Below are 21,790 nucleotides of genomic sequence, written 5' to 3'. Positions count from 1 at the left end.
TTGTGGTGGTGGTGGTGGTGGTGGTTGTTGTTGTTGTGGTGGTGGTGGTGGTGGTTGTTGTTGTTGTGCTGGTTGTTGTTGTTGTTGTTGTGGTGGTGGTGGTGGTGGTGGTTGTTGTTGTGGTGGTGGTGGTGGTTGTTCTTGTTGTGGTGGTGGTTGTTGTTGTTGTTGTTGTGGTGGTGGTGGTGGTTGTTGTTGTTGTGCTGGTGGTGGTGGTTGTTGTTGTTGTGGTGGTGGTGGTGGTTGTTGTTGTTGTGCTGGTGGTGGTGGTGGTGGTGGTGGTTGTTGTGGTGGTGGTGGTTGTTGTTGTTGTGGTGGTGGTGGTGGTGATGGTTGTTGTTGTTGTTGTTGTTGTTGTTGTTGTTGTTGTGGTGGTGGTGGTGGTGGTTGTTGTTGTTGTTGTGGTTGTTGTTGTTGTTGTTGTTGTGGTGGTGGTGGTGGTGGTTGTTGTTGTTGTGGTGGTGGTGGTGGTGGTTGTTGTTGTTGTGCTGGTGGTGGTGGTGGTGGTGGTGGTTGTTGTGGTGATGGTGGTTGTTGTTGTTGTTGTGGTGGTGGTGGTTGTTGTTGTTGTTGTTGTTGTTGTTGTGGTGGTGGTGGTTGTTGTTGTTGTGGTTGTTGTTGTTGTTGTTGTGGTGGTGGTGGTGGTGGTGGTTGTTGTGTGGTGGTGGTGGTGGTGGTTGTTGTTGTGGTGGTGGTGGTGGTGGTTGTTATGGTTGTTGTTGTTGTTGTTGTTGTTGTGGTGGTGGTGGTGGTTGTTGTTGTTATGGTTATTGTTGTTGTTGTGGTGGTGGTGGTGGCGGTGATGGTGGTGGTGGTTGTTTTGGTGGTGGCGGTGGTGGTTCTTGTTGTCGTGGTGATGTTGTTGTTGTGGTGGTGGTTGTTGTTGTTGTTGTTGTGGTGGTGGTGGTGGTGGTTGTTGTGATGGTGGCGGCGGTTGCTGTTGTGGTGGTGGTGACCGTTGTGGCGGTGGTTATGGTGGTGGTGGTGGCTCTTGTGTTGACAGTTGTTGCAGTTGTGGTTGTTGTTGTGGTGGTGGTGGTTGTGGTAGTGGTTGCTGTGGTGGTCATTATTCTTGTGATGGTGGTGATTCAGGGGGTAGTGATTGTGGTGATGGTGGTGGTTGTTGTTGTGATGGTGAAGGTTGTTGTGGTGGTGGTTATTATGGTGGTGGCTGTTGTTGTGGTGGTGGTTATTATGGTGGTGGCTGTTGTTGTGGTGGTAATGGTTGTGGTTCCTGGTTCATCTGATATGTGAACTCGGTGGACTGCAGGTTTAAATTTCCCTTCTGGAACCCACCGTCCTCCTTTCGGGGGATAGGGAAGCAGCTGAAAGACTTGTGCATAATCAGAGACTTGAGCCGCTCACGCTATCGGTGTCACTATAGGTATATTCCGAATCTTTCTACACCCAAAAGCAGCACAGTGCTGCTGCATTGCTAGGTAAATGGTGGTCAACTTTGACTATCGTCAGGAACACGACATAGTCTGCCTCGACCGTTGCAAGATGGTGGCTTGGTAGACACATCTAAAGTAGTGTCATGCGGCATCTAGGCTGATTTATATCTATGGGTTTCCCTTTCCCGTTTACCAAAACACTAACCTGTGGAATGCTTCTCTCGTTATTTCTATGAAGGCACCGCATGCCTCTGCCACACCAAGTATGGTGTATACACAATATATCATGCCATGTTCAGAAGGTTAACATACAGTAAAAACACAGGTTTCTGTTCTTCTGCCTACGGGAGACTTTACACTCCCTCTTCTGTCTTTCTTTCCTTCATTCTTACCTCTTCCTTCTGCCTGTGGGTGACTCTACACTGAGTGACAAACCAAATGGTTTCCTGAACACCAGGAAACCATTTACTACACTGGGTGGTAACCATATAACCAAATTTTGGCACCTGGTGGTTTAGTGGGTAATTATTGCACTCCAATCGGATTGAGCCGGTGAAGGTTTATATCCAAGGGATGGTTGGGGTTGATTGCTCATGTAGTGCCACTCAGGGATGAGTGAGGCTGGTCACTCTCATCTTAAATGTCGGGACCAACTGCCTGTCCCCGGGCTCCTACTCTCCTCATGGGGCAATGTAGGATTGGATGATGGATGGATGGATGGAACAATAGTAGCAAATGTGAAAGCAAAGAAGGGAAAGAAGAAAGTTATAAGCAAGGGTTAGAACGAATTGAAGAAACTGTGAAACCCACACCTTGAAAGGACACCAGCTATTATAAGGGACGATGAGGAGAACAAAAATGTACCGGTATCACTGTGAAAGCTTTCCTTGCAGTATGAAGATCTGTTGAATAATAATAAGTACTACTACTATCAATGCCACTACTACTACTACTAACCCTCTCAGGCGCAGGTGGTTTGAGTTGTCACTGCAGTGGCGGATTTAGGATAGGGCCGCTATGTACAGCCTACTACAGGTCCAGTTGAAAGATTTTTGCAGTTTATTCCCATGCTAAGCCACACTGGCAAAGATATTGCTACAACTGTTCTTGATTTTCTTAAAGAGAAGAACATTCCAGTTACCGACTGCCGAGGACAGTCCTATGATAATGCCAGCAACATGTCTGGTAAATATCAAGGGACCCAACAGATAATCAAGAATGAGTGTAGTGAAGCTGAGTACATACCATGTATGGCTCATTCCTTAAACCTGGTGGGTAAGTGTGCTGCAGAAAGCTGCCCTGCTGCAGTGTCATTGTTTGCTCTGATACAAAAGATCTACACCTTTCTTATTGCATCTACTTATCGTTGGAGGAGACACTGTGAGGTACTAGAGACTCATAAAGATAAGAAGCTGAAAGTTGATAAGAAACTCTCAGACACTCGTTGGTCAGCACGAGCAGATGCTGTAGCTGTTCTCAGTAGAGCACACAAACAAAACATCATTGTTCTGGAAGAGCTTTCTTCAGATCAGAATCAGCCAGCTGAGACAAGAGATGAAGCAAGTGGTCTTCTCAAAGGTTTGAAAGAACTTGAAACAGTAATTCTTCTTGAGGTTTGGGATACAGTATTGGAAAGGTTTCAGAGTACCAGTATCCAACTGCAAAAATCTGGGCTCTCCCTCAACACAGCTGTCACAGTGCTAGAGTCTCTTTTACACTTTGTTGAAGACCTGAGATCCCAGTTTGATGACTTTGAAGCAAAAGCTATGGTTAAGTGTGATGTGACAGCTATGGGTAATGCTGCATACAAGGACGACACACAGCATATTAGTAAGTGCAAGCGTCACCACGATGAACTTGACTCCGCAGAGGATGTTACATTGACAGGGAGAGACAAGTTTAGAGTGACTGCATTCTTGCTCATCACTGACAAGCTCTGTGCTGCTCTACAACAACGCCTTGGAGCTTACAGCGATTTTCGAGAGAGATCTGGCTTTTTATCAGAAATTTCAAACAAAACGACCACTGAGCTTAAAGCAGCTGCTGAAAAGCTTGTGTCTTCCTATCCTAAGGACTTGGAGGCTGGGTTGGAGTCAGAACTTTTGCAATTTGCACACCTTATGAAGTCCATTCCAAGAGATTCATCTGAAACTGTTCCTTTATTAGGTGGTGCAAAGGCTGCAAAAAGTCCTGAACTAGAAATGTATCAGGTTATTCACAGACATGACATGGTAGAAACATTTGCTAATGTTGAAATTGTATTACGGCTCTATCTCTGCATGTTTGTCACAAATTGCACTGGGGAGCGGTCATTCTCGAAACTGAAGTTAATCAAGAATTATCTAAGAAACACCATGGGGTAGGACTGCTTGTCTTCACTTACTCTGTTGAGCATTGAGCATGAGAAATTAGGGGAGCTTCATTTTACTGATGTCATCAAACAGTTTGCAAGTCAGAAGGCTCGAAAAAAAAGATTTTCCCTATCTTCAAAACTGACTGAAAAATAGTTAAATGTACCCTACAAATTGCGTACAATAAACACATTGCGTATCAGTCAACTGGGATTACAATCGTGTTAGTTTTTCAATCATTATCTGATTTTTACACTAGTTTATTCATCCTTAATTTAATTATTTAATGAAACATTCTATCATATATATTATAAGATCATAGATTGGAGTGAAAGTAGAAAGCTTTATTTAAATTAGGCTTCTCATATACAGTAAATGAATATGTAGAAATTGAAAGTTTATGTTGTATCTTATCACTTACAGTAGAGTAACTGGTTAAGTATATGACAGTAAACCTTTACAGAATATATATATATATATATATATATATATATATATATATATATATATATATATATATATATATATATATATATATATATATATTTTGTACTGCAGCAGATATAGTACTGTACTGTATTTGGCTAAGTACAGTACAGTACATGAGACTGAATTCCATTTACATTATAAAAAAAAATGTAATTTATTTATTTATTTATTCTTTTTTTGTTACCCATTCCTGATATGTTCTATTAATGCATATTATACAGCAATGTATCTGGATAATTATTTGAGAATGAACCCATATTATTAGCACAATGTTAAGGATCTCTTTAGTTAATCGTGTATTATTGCATATACAGTGCTGTATCTGGCTAAGTACTTGAGAATAAACTCATAAATGTTAAATATAACATAAAAGGAAATGTTAAGTATTTTTTAGTTCACGTTGCATTACAGCACATACAGTACTGTAGGCCTGTCTGGCAAAGTCTTTGAGAGTAAACCCGTCTACAATAACTGTATAGAATAATATGTTGATTTTTTTTTATTTTTCGCTCATGTTGTATTACAACATTATACAGTGTACTGTTATTGGCTTTGGCTAAGTATTTCAGAGTAAATCTATATACAATACCTGTACAGAAAAAATATGAGAAGGAATTTTATTTATTATATATATATATATATATATATATATATATATATATATATATATATATATATATATATATATATATATATATTTGAGTTAATGTTGCAATACAGTATAATTATACAGTACTGTATCTGGCTAAGTATTTGAGAGCAACTAATCATTAAGGATCCTCACTATATTTCCTCGCATTCCTCATACAGCTTAGCTCTGAATATGTTATGACATACTAGCTAATTATTACATATCCAAATATGTTATACCGTATTTCAAATTTGCTGAATGGTACTTCAAGACTCACTGTGATTAGGCAGTACAGTAATTTATTTTTATCAAAGATCAAGCAAAGTTATTACTACACATTAACTTTGGCAATGTTACATGCAAATGATTATATGGAGCTTCTTCTGATGTGATAGAAAATCTAAGTGGGTGAAGTAGAAAATACTCTTGTACAACCACTGAATTATTTTATGTTTAGTGCAAGAATGCACAAGCTGAATTCTAGTGCCTGTTATCAGAAAAGCTTATATAACATCCATGCTCATTTGTCAGTGGGTTACTCATTAGCTTAGCTATATGATTATGAAATATTTAATTTTTATAGTTAATCTTCAAAAAACCAAATGTGTAATGCCAAAGAAGGTAATGCAGCTATTCTTATTCTTAAGGTAATGCAGCTATTCTTATTCTTATTGCTAATAATATTAATAGTAATAATGATGATGATAATAATAATAATAATAATATTATTATTATTATTATTATTATTATATTATATTTTTCCTAAATGTTTACACAAAGTTCCTGTGTTTTGTTGTGACCATTGACCAATTTTTAGTGAAAATTGGTCATTTGGCTACTTCTTAAAAAATTGAACATTGTTTCAAAAGTATAATTTTTATCTCTACATGGGCCTCAGAAGTGAGAACAGAGGTGCTCATTTTCAAAATTTTTCCGGGGGGGCCTGCGGCGCCCCCCCAGACCTCCCAGCTTTAAGCGCTCACTTCGCTCACCCATTAACCCCTTAAACGCGGGGCGTCACTTTCATGACGCTTGGGAGCAAGGGATCGTACCACGAGGCGTCACTTTTGTGATTTTGTGTTATTTTGAATTCGACCGGGCTTTCAAGTGGTGGCTTGTATCATCTATCAGTACTACCAATGTCCAACACTAGTCAGCACTTCTAATCTCATCTGTACTCCCATCCATTGTTGACAATTTAGCCATTTCTCCCCATTCTTGACTCCCCTCCCTACCTACCCTCCATTACCCTCTCCTCTAGCCTGCCTGGCCGTGCTACGCTAAGTAAATCATCCCTGGAATTTTCCACTGATTTCGTCCATTGAAATAAGCGCTATGCCCTATTCTTAAACCAAATAATATATACAAGAAAGAAATAAGGTAAATGATAGTGCCATACACCTGGAATTGGCTAATTATCACCAGACAACACCTCACGTGCACTCGTTCGCTAATTTTCGCTGTTTATTTCCGCTTGAAATATGCCGTATAATCTATTCTCGTATTAAAAATATATATAAGAAAGGAAGGGAGAAGCCTAAGTGATATTTACATTCACCTGGAACTACCTAATATATTATGTATTGTCTAGATTTCCTGCCAATCATTTCATAGCGTATATATTAGCAGCTTTCTCCCCGCTGACATTGGGAGCATTGCACTTCCCCTAGGCAGGCAGGCCACCACACTGTATTCAGTTTACTGTCGTCTTTCAAGGTAAAAACACGTGGGATTCGCACCTGCCCAATTACACCGCTTTTTAGTCCCATGCAAAGGGCCCTTTGACCCCTACCCTTTATTAAACCTCGTGTGGAGAGAGGTAAAGGGGTAAGTGACTGTGGAACGTGAACTGGCTAATTTGTCAATGAAAATGATAGACAGTGACTACGATCTATCTGGTGAGTAAAACAATGCAGGTGGAAATGTAAATAATGTGTAAATAATGTGTAAACAGCAAGTGAAACAATGAATGTAAATATAAGTGAACAATGGAAAATAGTTTTATAAGTTACTACAAGTGACTGCATAACACAGTGTAAATAAAATAGAAATGTAAATAATGTAAATAAAATAGAGAATGTAAATACAAATGTAAATGAGTAGTAATATAAGAATACGAGTATATATACTAGGAGTAATGAAAGTGAAAGTTTCACTCTAGCATGTATGAATACTATGAGTTATAGTTATGAAAGTGAAAATGAAAGTGACAGATTCACTCTCAACGCTAGTGTACAGGACAAGAAAGTGAATGCTACGTATTTTACTGAAAGAGAAATTGAATGGCTACAGTGACAATAAACTACTATTACTGAAGGAAACTTATGGATAAAGACTGTAGATATATATAAGTGTTATATAGTAATAGAAATATAAACTGCGAGTGTTTTTATGAATAATAAATGACAGAACACCAGCGATGAACAATGTCAAGTGGGAAGGTCATACACGCTCGTAATTTTCATTGCTTTCACAGTTTTTTTCCTTTTTTGAGTATGGATTCCAACCTTTCTGAGAATCATAGATTAGTGTTTCTAGTGATAATATCAGGCTGTGGTAATCATCTTACGGGTTGTCGGGAAGTGTAAAGTGGAGACTTCGTTACCCAACTTCAGAGGTCTCCACAAGTCCTACGGTACTCAATGAAGGCTCAACAAACATCCCAAGAGAAAGCTGAATGTATGTGCCATAAGCATATTTAATTATAATATTCTAGGACTAATAACTGATTTTTGGCAAATATTTCTAGAGAGTATGTCGGAGTGCGAATATGCCCGCGAGATACGCAAGTCAGGCTAAAAAATCTCGCAGTTTAGGGGTTAATGGCCTAGGGCCCCACACACCCTAAATCAGTCCCTGGTTGTCAGATTGTTTAACAACCTGTAAAGCACACCATGACATGAATCGGGTAAAAAAAAAAAAATAATAATAAAAAATATGATACACATCGGTGGGAAACTTGTGTCCTCCTTTGTTTGACATCGTGTCAAACAAAGGAGGACACAAGTTTCCCGCCGATGTGTGTCATATTTTTTATCATTATTTTTTTTTTATCTGATTCATGTCATGGTGTGCTTTACAGGTTGTTAAACAATCTTACGACTCAAACCACCTGCGCCTGAGAGGGTTAGTAGTAGTAGTAGTAGTTGCATTGATAGCAGTAGTAATTATTTATTATTTTTCAACAGATCTCCATACTGCAAGGATAGCTTTCACAGTAATACCGGTACAATACATTTTTGTTCTCCTCATCGTCCCTTATAATAGCTGGTGTCCTTTCAAGATGTGGGTTTCACAGTTTCTTCAATTCGTTCTAACCCTTGCTTATAACTTTCTTCTTTCCCTTCTTTGCTTTCACATTTGCTACTATTGTTCCATCCATCCATCCATCATCCAATCCTACATTGCCCCATGAGGAGAGTAGGAGCCCGGGGACAGGCAGTTGGTCCCGACATTTAAGATGAGAGTGACCAGCCTCACTCATCCCTGAGTGGCACTACATGAGCAATCAACCCCAACCATCCCTTGGATATAAACCTTCACCGGCTCAATCCGATTGGAGTGCAATAATAACCCACTAAACCACCAGGCGCCAAAATTTGGTTATATGGTTACCACCCAGTGTAGTAAATGGTTTCCTGGTGTTCACGAAATCATTTGGCTTGTCACTCAGTATAGTCACCCACAGGCAGAAGGAAGAGGTAAGAATGAAGGAAAGAAAGACAGAGGGAGTGTAAAGTCACCCGTAGGCAGAAGAACAAGGAAAGAATACAGGAAAGACAGAAGAGGATGGAAGGAAAGAAGGATGGAGGAGAGGAAAGGGCAGACACCCAACAGCAGCACTACATCGAGTGAGTGGATGGTGAGCGCCCACACCCACCACAAAACCACAACCTACTAATATCTTCTGTTCTTCCTGATTCAGGCTGAGCAGTTGCTATCATTTGTTCACACCAGTACTAACATGGACTCACATAAAATTTGGGTTGAACTGTCGTTTTTCCACACCGATGTTTTAAGTGTAATTATCGTATAACTGAAACAAGGTTGGGGAATTCTCAAGCCAACAAAGTATCAGCGTGAAAGTGAAGGCTTTGATTTGCATCAGTGCTAACACAGTGAAAACTGGTGTGATTTTCGTTTGCATCAGTGCTGACCATGATGGAGACTGATGTGATTTGTGTGTGTGTGTGTGTGTGTGTGTGTGTATGTGTATGTGTGTGTGTGTGTGTGTGTGTGTGTGTGTGTGTGTGTGTGTGTGTGTGTGTGTTTGTGTGTGTGTGTGTGTTCTTACCTAATTGTTCTTACCTAATTGTATCTTTACAGGAATGAGTCAAGCTCATACTGTCCTGTGTCTTAAACCATATTTATCATACATAGCCTTAAAATTTTTGAATTGTTTTGGCACACACTATTTCATTCGGTAGTGCATTCCACTGATCATTATTGATCTATTTGGGAAACTAAATTTCCTTACGTCTTTATCACCTCTCTTCTTATGCAGTTTTTTTGCAGTGTCCTCTTGATGATGGTTCCCCATAGGTGAAGTAATCATTTATGTCTATTTTCTCCTTCCCTGATATGCATTTATATAGCATTATCATGTCACCTCTTTCCCTTCTCTCCTGTAGTGTTGGTAGATTCAGTTTATTTAGTTGTTCTTCGTAACTTAGATCCCTTAAGCTTGGTACCCATCTTGTAGCGGCCCTTTGAACTTTTTCAATCTTGTCTATGTGTTTTTTGAGATGAGGACTCCAGACTACTGATCCATACTCCAGGGTTGGTCTGATGAATGACGTTATTATCCTTCTTAGCATGTCCTCATTTAGGTATGTGAATGGTATTCTCATATTTGCAAGCAGTGTATACATGTTCCGTACCTTCTCACTGATGTGGTCAGCCGGAGATAGTCTGTTACTGATAATCACACCTAGGTCCTTCTCTCTTTCTGATGTGTGTAGGGTTTTATTGCCTAACGTATAATCCCAATCAGGTCTTTTTCCACTTTTACCAAACTTGATTACATGACACTTGTCCACATTGAATTCCATTTCCTATGTATTACTCCATTCATGAAGTTTATTTAATTCTTCTTGTAGCCCTTTACAAGAATCTGTGTTAATAATTCTTCTTTGTATTTTTGCATCATCTGCAAACATATTTAGATAGCTTTAATTTCCAGTGTTACTGTTTATATCATTTATATACACTAAAAACATGATTGGTGCCAGCAATGAGCCCTGTGGTACTCCACTAGTCACTTCTTTCCATGATGTGTGTGTGTGTGTGTGTGTGTGTGTGTGTGTGTGTGTGTGTGTGTGTGTGTGTGTGTGCTGACCAAAGTGGGGGACTGATATGGTTAGGTCACATACAATAACACTTTGAAAGTAGCATAAAGTGATATGAAACTGATTTAGAACGCCAACGTTGATTGCGATGGAAGAATATGACACATTACCTTATGAGGGAGGACTTGGGTAAGAGGGATATGAAAACGTCACAAATTCTGAAGGGAATATGAAGCAAGAAAGGTGGAGTTCCTGTAGGCCTTGGGATTAATGGAGGACAGAAGAGGGTGTTTCTTTATGTGTTTTTGAGCTGGTAAAGATGCATTCTCTGCAGTTCTTCTTCCCCTTTTATGACTGGAACAGCGAGCAAGGTCTCGAAGGAGGCTTATGGTTGATGGTGAAACGTTCAGGTATGTCTCCTCAAGGCAGTGATGGTTCATTGCTCGGGGAGGCGTGCAGTGTCCGTCGTTCTCAGACCTTCACCAATTTATTGTCGTCGTTGTTGTCGTTGTCATGGACTTGTTGTTCCTGGTGTTCTCGTTGTTGAACTATGAATCACAAACCTTACAGGAAAGGAGGCATAACCTAAGGAGATGCTTTCGATATTTTGCAGTTTATCGTAACTCAGTGGCTGAAGAAGATAACACTAGTCTTTCTTTTTTTTTTTCATAAAAATAGAAAAAAACTCGTGACGAATACCATATTCAAATGCTATTACCTGCATATGATAAACACTGACGATGCGGAAATGATAATTTTGGGCCAAGTTAAGATGAACGGTGTATAGTACAGGCTGAAATGAATAGTAACAACTGTGAAACAGCACCTAAATAAATTGGTTCAGTATAGCCCACTCATATTCCTCACTATCATGTGGCGCCGTCACCACCTTTAATGGTACCTGATGAGATTTAGCCCGTCCTTTGTCTCGCTTTGCCATGCATAACGAGATTTTAGCCCGGGAAGGAGGCAGCACTTTTTGGGTGATGGGGAGAGAGGGGAGAGATGGATGTACACACTGGAAGATGAATGGCTGGAGCCTACTAGAAAGCTGAACGCAGAATGTGTTAAGTTTATTTTGCAGACTGGCAGTTGTATCAAAATCAGATAAGATCTTTGTATGATAACGAGTATTATCCAAGTCAAAGAAGAGTAAAAAGGATTGCTGAACGCAAAAGTAGATCCTCAGTTTACAAATAAGTAACCTTTAGATTAAATGATATTGAATCTGAAGAACATAATCGCGATGTTGCTTTAAGTTTGTTAAATGCGACATGAAATAAGACTGCAAGTAGTCTATATGTTAGGGCAACTTACCTGGCAATGACGTTTTTGACATTCACCCTGAGATGGTGCCATTACGCAAATAGTCAAGTTATTATTCTTGTTTTCTAGAGGAGAATATTGGAAAAAAAAAAAAAAAAAAAAGAGATGAAGGAAGGTGGAAGAGAGAATAAACGAATATTATAATACGCTGATAAGAGAATTTTTTTTAATGAAGTGAATATTTTTCAAGAGTTTGTTGTGGATAGGGCAACTAATGGAAATTAGGAACCTGATGTAAACTAAGGAATAGAAAAAAAAATATTTAAAAATGTTATATCAGCGACTTTAGGTGGGGGCGCTCACCATCCACTCACTCGATGTAATGCTGCTCTTGGGTGACTGCCCTTTCCTCTCGTCCTTACTTCTTTCTTTCCCTCCTCTTCCATCTTTTTTTCCTTCATTCTTTACTCTTCCTTCTGTCTTCAGGTGACTCAACAATGAGTGACTAGTCAAATGGTTTCCTGTATGCCAGGAAATCATTTACTACGCTGGGAGGTAACCATATAACCAAATTATGACGCCTGGTGGCTTAGTGGGTAATTGAGGCACTTCAGTCGGACTGAGCCTCTGGAAGTAAAGGGATGGTTGGGGTTTATTGCTCAGGTCTTGCCATTCAGGATGAGTGAGGCTGGTCGCTCTCATCTTAAATGTGAGGACCAATTGCTTAGCACCGGGATCCTACAATCCTCATACGGCAACTCAGGATTGGATGATGATGATGATGATGGTGATGATGATGATGATGATGACGGTGACTTTGATAAGCTAGTTGAAAGAATGAAAATGCTTTTAGGCAAGCTGAGTAGATATGAAGGTACAATGATACAGGCTGTGCTGTACGGCTAAGAGGCATCGGATTTACATGCCAACAAGAAAAAGGTGGAAGTTTTGGAAATGAGGTTCCAAAGATCTATTTTGGGGTGAGATGCTTTAAGAGAGTGTGAAATGGCACAGTATGTTTGTAACGGCTACCAAGGTGTGCAAAAGTGGTATGGGATTGCGGAGAAAAATGGTGGGGAAGGGCTGATAAAGAGGGACATACAGTTTAGAGGAAGGGGGAGTAGAAGAAAGAGGAGGCCAAGGAGGTTGTGGAAGAATAGCATTAAGGATATTCCGAATCATTGGGATCTGAGTGTCGAAGGGGATGGTAAGTGTGTATGGAACAGAATCTGGTTTGAGGTGGTTACTGAATTTTCTCCAGTTCTTTTTACATCATTCTACTGAAACGGGTAACAGCGAATATGTACTTAGAATTAATTAAGAATAACTATCATCGTGACTCATTTAATTTCTTCTAAGTCTCTCACTACGATGACCTACTTTTTGAGGAAATGTTGCTGCCTCCAGTAGTTTCCATTAAATTTTACTAATAACTGGCAACAAGTGTGGTTTGAAACAATTTTCATTAGCCCTTTCGTTATGCATTTCATTAATTAAATAAAATGGTCTGCAGAGAGAATTATATTAGTAAATCATTGACTGAAAGGGATGAAGTTACAGGTTAAGATTTTAACTAAACAAACTTTTATGCATATAATTTCATTCCAAAGACCGCTATCAACATGATAATCCTTTGAGTAGAAAAAGTCTCTCGTAAAGAATATCATATGGTTCAGAAGAATCCAACAAATGTAGGCAAGCACGATAGATGTTAACAAACTGATCTTGCCCTGTGACCTTGACCTGTTACTGATTGTTCTCTAATTACAGTAGACTTATTCTTGCCTAACCCTTAACATTTCCATCAAGTTTGGTCTAAGTCGAGTAAAAATGCTTGAGTTAATTCTTTTATTATTACTGTCACCACTACCACTTAAACTATTTCAGGCACAATCACTAAACTCATCTCTAGCAGTCATCTCTATTGCTTACATCATCTCTATTGTCGTCACTACCACAACCAAAAATGTGCCTGTTCAATATCATAACCGCTCTCACTATTATCACACCACTATCATCTATACCAATGTTATCACTTCCAATATCATCACGACAAGTATCATCAGTGCTACTACCATGACTACCATTAACACCCCCCCATACCCATTCATTACCATTACAACCGTATTTGACCCTCATACCTTTCACCAAGAGTCATTAAAGTTGGATCAGAACTGTTTGAGAAGACTAGTTCATAACTCGGTCACATGCTTGAGGTACAGACTTGGTCTTTAATGTACTTATAGTTGCTTACATACTTAGTCAGTGACAAAATATGTTGACATAGTTGACAACATCTAATAAGTTATGAGATTCATAAAGATAAGATTACGAGAAATCTACAGGTCTTGGTCCTCTTTAATTTATTTGACTTATAAATCCTTTTTCCATGACATTATTTTCTTCTTCCTCTAGACGATTTTTATAAACTTTGGATCGACCTATTGTACTTAAGCAGTAGCCAAGGTTGTATCTAACACCACTAGCTCATAAACTCTCCCTGAGATAAGTAATGTCGTCTGGAAGTAGCAAGAATAAATCAGACTACTAAATATGTCGTCATGTTGAAGAGGTCAAGCATAGTCAGCGATGCATATTAGTTACATCTCCATCAAAATATATCTTAGATAAGTTTGGTATGCTCTGTCGACTTTAATATGGTCACAAAGCCATCAAACGTCAAGTTGGTAGCTATATGGTTACCACACAACTTAGTCAAAAGGTTCCTGGGGCACAGAAAACTTTTGGATATCATTCAATATTGTCAGCATGGGTGTTACTGTCTACCACAACCATTTTGTTCAGGTAATGAAATCGACTTGTGTTATCTTGATTATCGTAATTAAATACATATGAATTAACAAAAACGAAAGTTCTTAAAAGGTTTAATATACCTGAGGAACACTATTAACAAACAAGACATTACAAACTATGTTATTTCCCCGTCCATGTCCATGCTTTATGACAGACACCAGGTGATTATGTTCACTTGCACGAAATTGTTATCAGTCCAAGCGTATATTCTTTCGCTGTGAAAACGACCTTCATATAATCTTGCAATCACCAGATGATTAATATTCAGTACTTGAGGCACCACTGAGAAATAATGGATTAATAGAGCTAGTACTAGACCTTTCTCAATAAAAGATCTTCTCACTAACCTGAGCAATATTAGGTGATGTTTGCAGCAATGAACTAGAATGACTGCGATTGTAGTGAATGGGTTCATCATCGTCATCATCACCATCATCATCATTATCACTGTCGTCGGAAGGACCCCATCTACATCACCATAATCATCATTATTACTGTAATCATCATCACTGACAGCCGGAACAGGGCAGAGAGGTTTATGAGTAAATACGGATAAAACTAAAGTGATGATATCTATGCCAAAGAAACGAAATAGGGAGGCTGCCATAGATAGAGCAGATTGGTGGACCATCATTAGGTGACCAAGGCCGACACATGCAGGCATGTTGGAACCCTTATAAACGATACGATACAACGATCATGAAAGGAATATACAGTGTTTCATCATCATCATCATCATCATCATCATCGTCATCATCATCGCCGTGGTCGGACGGACCCCCTCTGCATCATCATCATTATGTATTTATGTCACCATCGTGATGGGAGGGGAGCAATACTTCACCATCATCGTCGTCGTCGGAATGACTTTATATATATATCATCGTCATCATTAACATCATCTAATCATCATGATCATTACCACCATCATCATCATAATCTTATCATCACAATCATCATCGTCATGCGGGGAGCGTCATCATTTTCACTACCCTCTTCCCTCTCTCTGGCCCTCCATTTTCTGTCACTCAGCAAAAAGGCTGGAGGCAACGGTGTTAACTTACGTGTGTTAGGGGGGGGGGAGAGAGAGAGAGAGAGAGAAAGAGAGAAACATAGGAAGTACAGATAACAGGCCTATTGACCCATGACGTGGATTTTCTTGGAAAATAATTAAAATCTCCTAACATCTGACCAACATGTAGGAGAAAAAGACAGAAAAAAGGAAGGTTCTCCCCATTCCACCTACCAGCCAATTAAAAAGCGGCAGAAACAAGATGAGAAAAAACATTACGTTAGTTAGAATTAATAAACCGGAAAAATTTTATAAGAAGCGCAGAGAGGTACAATTTTGCTCTAGGCGATGTCTAATCTGCAAATTTGTAAAATATGGTGAGAACAAGATAGAGGTAAGGATTAAAGAAAGACGAAAGTGAGAATAAGTGAAAAGGCAAAATGAAAGAAAATTGGTGATCGGAGGAATAGAGAGGGACAAGAGGGAAAAGGAAAAAGTACAGGGGGAAGGGGATGATTCCAAGGCGAGACCGGCAGAGAGGTGATGGAGGGAGGGAATACTAGGAAGGAAATAGGAGACACGTGAAGGGTTAGGCAAGGACAAAGGGAAAAATGAAACAAGGAGGATAATGAAAAAGGTGAGTCGCATGAAAAATGTGCGTACAGAGGTGGAGGGAACGCTGGTGGAGAATGGGGGGTGAGGGGGGGAGAATAGGTGGGAGAGGGGAAATGGAAGAAGAGGGAAGGGGAGTGAGAGGAACGGGGAGTAGAATGGAGAAAACACTGGTGATTGTGGGTGGATTGCTTAAACATCTCCTCTACTAGGGCGACTTTTTTTCAGTTTATTCTTATCTCATCGATTTTACACAAGTTAACCTTTAGTATAATTGATAAAACTCCAATATTTTCTTCCAGTTAGCGACAAATGATTATATTCAACTGACATTGAGTATAGAAGACTAAGGGAGCTAAAAATCACCTATAACCTTCACACTGCCGAGAGAACTCTACTATTATATTGCGTTAAACGTCAGTTGATTTTATTCAGCTCATAGTGAGATATGCGAACCTAAGCGTCTGGGCAGTATAAGAACAGTGGTCATCACATACATGATGTAGAATGGCCTAACAGAAAACACATAAGCCAAAGCCGCAGACGGAATATTAAAAACAACAGGAAAACGAACTGTAAATTGTAGGTTTGTGCTCGAGATAACTGAGGGTTTTAGCTATGTCAATTAAAATGTCAAAATTTTCCATTTCAGTTTTGAAAGGAGGAAAACAAGGAGTTTGAAATGATTGTTAGCAGATCGCCCGTGAATTATCTCTGATGGGGTCCATACTGATGACCATAAGTGTCATGGGTTGGAGTAGCTGATTATGTACCTGTCAGCACCTGAGCCTTGCATCTGGAAAGCCCGGGTTTGATTTTCTGGCTTGTAAGAGTGGTGGACTCTGTTTTCCTCTTGTCACTGCTCACCCAGCAACAGGAATGGGACGTGGACGTAAACCAACGACTGCGAGTCGTGTGTTAGGTGAAGACTAGGACAACAAGAACTGATTATCTACCTTAATGACCCTCCTCCAGTCGATAGGCATAAACTTTATCTTTCTTCCATAATACTATCTCTCTCCGATTCCCAGACGCCTTAATCCATCCAAGGGATGGCTAGGGTTTATTGCTCACGTACTGCCACTCAGGGATGAGTGAGGCTGGTCTCTTTCTCATCTTAAATGTTAGGACAAATTTGTCTAGCTCTGGACTCCTACGCTCCTCATGGGGAACACATGATTGGATGATGATGATGATGATGATGATGATGATGATGATGATGACGACGCTGATAAGCCAGTTGAAAGAATGAAAATGCTTTTAGGCAAGCTGAGTAGACATTAAGGTACAATGATACAGGCTGTGCTGTGCGGCTGTGCGGCATCGGTTTTACATGCCAACCAGAAGAGGATGGAAGTGTTGGAAACGAGGTGCCAAAGGTATGTTTGTGGGGTGAGATGGTTTGAGAGAGCGTGAAATGGCATAGTATAATGGAAACGGCTGCCAAAGTGTGCTAATGTGGTATGGCTTTGTGAAGAAAAATGGTGGGGAGAGGCTGATAAACCAGGACATACAGTTGAGGGAAAGAGGAAATAGAAGAAAGAGGAGGCCAAGGAGGTTGTGGAAGAATAGCATTAAGGATATTCCGAATCACTGGGATCTGAGTATCGAGGGAGATGGTAGGTGTGTATGGAACAGAATCTGGTTTGAGGTGGATTATTGATTTTCTCCAATTTTTTACACCAATCTATTAGAACGAGTAACAGTGAACATGTATATAAATTAACTTAATAATAACTATTATCGTGGCCCATTTCATTTTTTATAAGTCTTTCACTACGATGACCTACTTTTTGAGGAAATGTTGCTGCCTCCAGAAGTTTCTATTAAACTTTACTAATATCTGGCAACAAGTGTGGTTTGAAACAATTTTCATTAGCCCTTTCGTTATGCATTTTATAAAACGAATAAAATGGTCTGGAGAGAGAATTAGATTGACAAATCATTGACTGAAAGGGGACAGGTTAAAATCTTTAACTGAACAAACTTTTATGCAAATAATTTCATTCCAATGACTATAATCAACATGAAAATCCCTTGAGTACAAAAAATCTCTCGTAAAGAATATCATATGGTTCAGACGGATTCAGCAAATGTAGGCAAGCACGATAGATGTTAAGAAACTGATCTTGCCCTGCGACCTTGACCTGTTACTGATTGTTCTCTAATTACAGTAGATTTATTCTTGCCTAACCCTTAACGTTTCCATCAAATTTGGTCTAAGTCGAGTGAAAATGCTTAAGCTAATTCTTCTGTTATTACTGTCACCACTACCGCTTAAACTGCTATTTCATGCCCAATCACTAAACTCATCTCTAGCAGTCATCTCTATTGCTTACATCATCACAAATGTCGTCACTACCATTACCAAAAATGTGGCCGTTCATTATCATCATCGCTGCCATTGTTATCACATCGCTATCATCAATACTAATGTTATCACTTCCAGTATCATCACGACAAGTATCATCAGTGCTACTACCATGACTACGAAGTACCAGTAACACCCCCAATAACCATTCATTACCATTACAACCATATTTGACCCTCATACCTTTCACCAAGAGTCATTAAAGTTGGATCAAAGCTGTTTGAGAACACTAGTTCATAACTCGGTCCCATGCTTGCTGTACAAACTTGGCCCTGAACGTACTTAGTTTTTTTTTTTTTTTTTTTTTAATAACAGAACGGAGGAAGGAAAAACAAGTGAATAAAAAAAAATAATCCATACACCAGATTACTAGTGTCCTCTGTTCATAAAATATCTGTAACAGTTAGACTTGAACAGCTGTGGGTTGAAATTTGGAGGGAAACAACTCTGGGGAAGCGAGTTCCAAAGAGATGCAGTTCGGGGAATGAAAGAATTCTGATAGGCAGAAGTTCTGCAATATGGCTGAGTGACATTTCAGTCATGAGGGCTACCAGATGCTCGTGTAGCACAAGGGAAGGCATCGAGAGGTGGCATTTGCCAAAAAAATATCTGTCAAATAATGCAAGGGAGGCAACATTCCTTCTTACTTGCAGGGGAGGTAGTTTATTTGTAATGGCAGGGTTGTTAATAATTCTAATAGCTTTGTTCTGAATTTTGTCTAGTTGTTTTTATGCAACCTCTCCACATCCATTCCGAAAGGGTGAGCAGTATTCAAGCTGAAAGTGCACATGACTCTTATTAATTATAGCTAATTGCTCATCAGCGAACAAGTTACGGACTCTGTACAATAATCCAAGTTTCTCTGAGGCGGTTTTAGCGAGTGATCTAACATGAGAGGTCCAGCTGAGAGCATTGTTAAGACGCCAAGAATTTCAATACTTTTGAAGATGGGAATATTAGTAGCACTGAATGTAATGTACGAATCTGGCAATATCTGTCTGTTAGTAAACTGTATATATTTAGTTTTACTAGCATTAAAAGAGACAAGGTTGTTTTGTCCCCAGTCACTGATCGTAGATAGGTCTTGATTTATCGAGATGGCTGTACTGAGTTGAGAGGTAGAGATATTAGACTTTGTAATGGGTGTCCAAGTGTGAATGAACTATGTAATGTTGAGTCATCTGATTATGAGTGGATGGGATTGTGGGTGACTGATAAGAGATCATTATTATGAACCAGGAATAGGGTTGGCGCCAGAACTGACCCCTGCAGCACGCTGGCGTTAATTGAGTGGAAATTGGAATATACATCATCTACTTTTACTCTTATTTTCCTATTACTAAGATATGAAGACATCAAACGAACAAAAGACGTTAGTCCATAGCAAGGGGATTTGGACAGCAGGGAACGGTGTCATACTCTGTCAAAAGCTTTAGAGATATCAAGAGCTACTGCATGATTTTCTCCATGTAGATCATTTGATTGAAGGATGGTATGAGTTAGGAGACTGAGTATGTCAATGGTGGATCTTTTGTGGCGAAAACCATATTGTCTATCACTAATTAAGTTGTTGAATTCAAGATGCTTAACAATGTGCTTATTAATTAAAGTTTCAAATACCTTACCATGAGAAGATGTGACAGCTATTAGTCTGTAACCAGAGGGGTCAGAGGAACTTCCTTTCTTCGGAATTGGGTGGATATTGGCTTCTTTCCATGAATTTGGGAATAAAGAAGTACGTATGCATAGTCTGAATAATTTAGCTAGAACAGAGGGAAGTTCAGGGGAACACTTTTTCAAAACAATTGGCGGAATTCCATCTGGACCTGGAGCTTTGTTGGTAGGTAAATTGTCCAGGATGGATTTTACGTATCTTGTCTGTATTTTAAGTGGGGCAATTTCGGGAGAATCAAGTTCTAGTACTGGGACATTCTGGCTGGTATCGTCTATGGTAGAGTTTCTGGCAAATGTACTGGCAAAAATATCCGCTTTTCCACGCGGGTCATTTGTAATGTCGCCATCTGAATATTTTAGTGGGGGAATGGATGATGACTTGTTAAAGTTATTATTGAAAGAATTAAGAGTTGACCAGAATATTCTATTGCCATTAGGGTCGTTAAGTAGTTTTGATGCCTGCTTTTGAAGAAAGTTTGATTGAGCTAGATTTATTACAGCTTTTGCATGATTTCTAGCAATTTTATAATAAGAGAGTGATTCACATGTTTTTGATTTTAAGTAAGAGTTATGTGCTAATGACTTTTGGGCTGTTGCTCTGCCACAGTTGCCATCAAACCATTTTGGAGAGTTCGATCTTTTAGTGAACTGTTGACTTGGTATGAATAAATTCGTACCAGCTAATATTAAGTCGCAGATGTGGGACTGGGTAGAACTGGGATCACTAGAGAAGAAAGACTGCCATGGAATGTCAGCAACATAAATTCTAAATCCATCCCAGTTTGCCCTATTAAAGTGCCATCGGGTCACCCTAACAGGTTCAAAACGGGGAGGTGTGGGAGGGTTAACTAATGAGGCTTGGATGAAATTGTGGTCAGAGGATCCAAGTGGTGACAGTACCTCTATCCTGTATTGATCTGGATTATTTGTCAAGAATAAATCCAAGAGATGGGCATTATGGTCAGGATTATCAGGTATTCTGGTTGGTTACTTTACCAGCTGGGTGAGATTAAACGATTCTGCAAACAGCTCGCACTCTAGACCAGCATTGTCAGTCCTGGCAGAATGCAATAACCATTCAACATTATGTATGTTAAAATCACCCAAAATGGTAATTTCGGTGCTAAGGGCAAGGTTAAAGTTAATCAACTGAGTGGATATGGAATCAAATACACTGGGTTCCGAAGAAGCATTGTGGGAGCGATAAAGTACACAAACATATTTGGTAATATTTTGACAATTTAGTTTATATAATGAGTAATCAAAACTGGATTAAGTGAAGTTTAAAATAGTGTCAACTGCATATTGGGATTTGATATAACAACAGGTGCCGCCCTTGTTTCGGAAGTTTGTAAGGAGATGGTATCAGGGAAAACAAATTGCTTACATATTGTAGTTAGTCACTGACAATATAATATGTTGACATGGTTGACAACATCTAGTAAGTTATCAGATCCAGGAAGATAAAATTACGAGAAACCTACAGCTGTTGGCCCTTTTGAATATATTTGACCTACGAATCCTTTTATTCTATATCATTTTATTTTCTGCTTCCTCCAAACGATTTTATTAAACTTTGGATCGGCCTATTGTACTTAAGGAGTAGCTAAGGGTGTATCTAACACCACTAGCTCATAAACTGTCCCTGAGTTAAGTAATGTCATCTGGAGTTAGCAAGAGTAAAGCAGGCTATGTCGTCATAATGAAGAGGTCAAGCATAGTCAGAGATGCATAACTACAACATCTCCATCAAAACGTAATGCATTGAACTTAGATAACTATGGTATGTTCTGTCGACTTTAATATGGTCCCAAAGATATCAAACATCAAGTTGGCAACTATATGGTTACCACACAACTTAGTCAATAGGGTCCTGGAGCACAGAAAA

The 21,790-nt window shown here is 39.3% G+C and overlaps 1 protein-coding gene across 1 annotated transcript; it reads left to right on the top strand.

Annotated features, from left to right (window-relative positions):
* Window positions 1-2,461: 2,461 nt before the first annotated feature.
* On the top strand, window positions 2,462-3,757 carry LOC145414415 (uncharacterized). Its single transcript, XM_080283951.1, has one exon. It carries the CDS (start codon window positions 2,462-2,464, stop codon window positions 3,755-3,757), a length of 1,296 nt encoding a protein of 431 aa, XP_080140077.1.
* Window positions 3,758-21,790: the final 18,033 nt, after the last annotated feature.

This window comes from Coenobita brevimanus, chromosome 99 (assembly GCF_032717465.1).
Source record: "Coenobita brevimanus isolate Jiangsu-jjx chromosome 99, ASM3271746v2, whole genome shotgun sequence".
NCBI lineage: Eukaryota > Metazoa > Arthropoda > Malacostraca > Decapoda > Coenobitidae > Coenobita > Coenobita brevimanus.
Note: the sequence above shows the minus strand (reverse complement) of the source record. Positions and strands in the feature narration are given on the sequence as shown.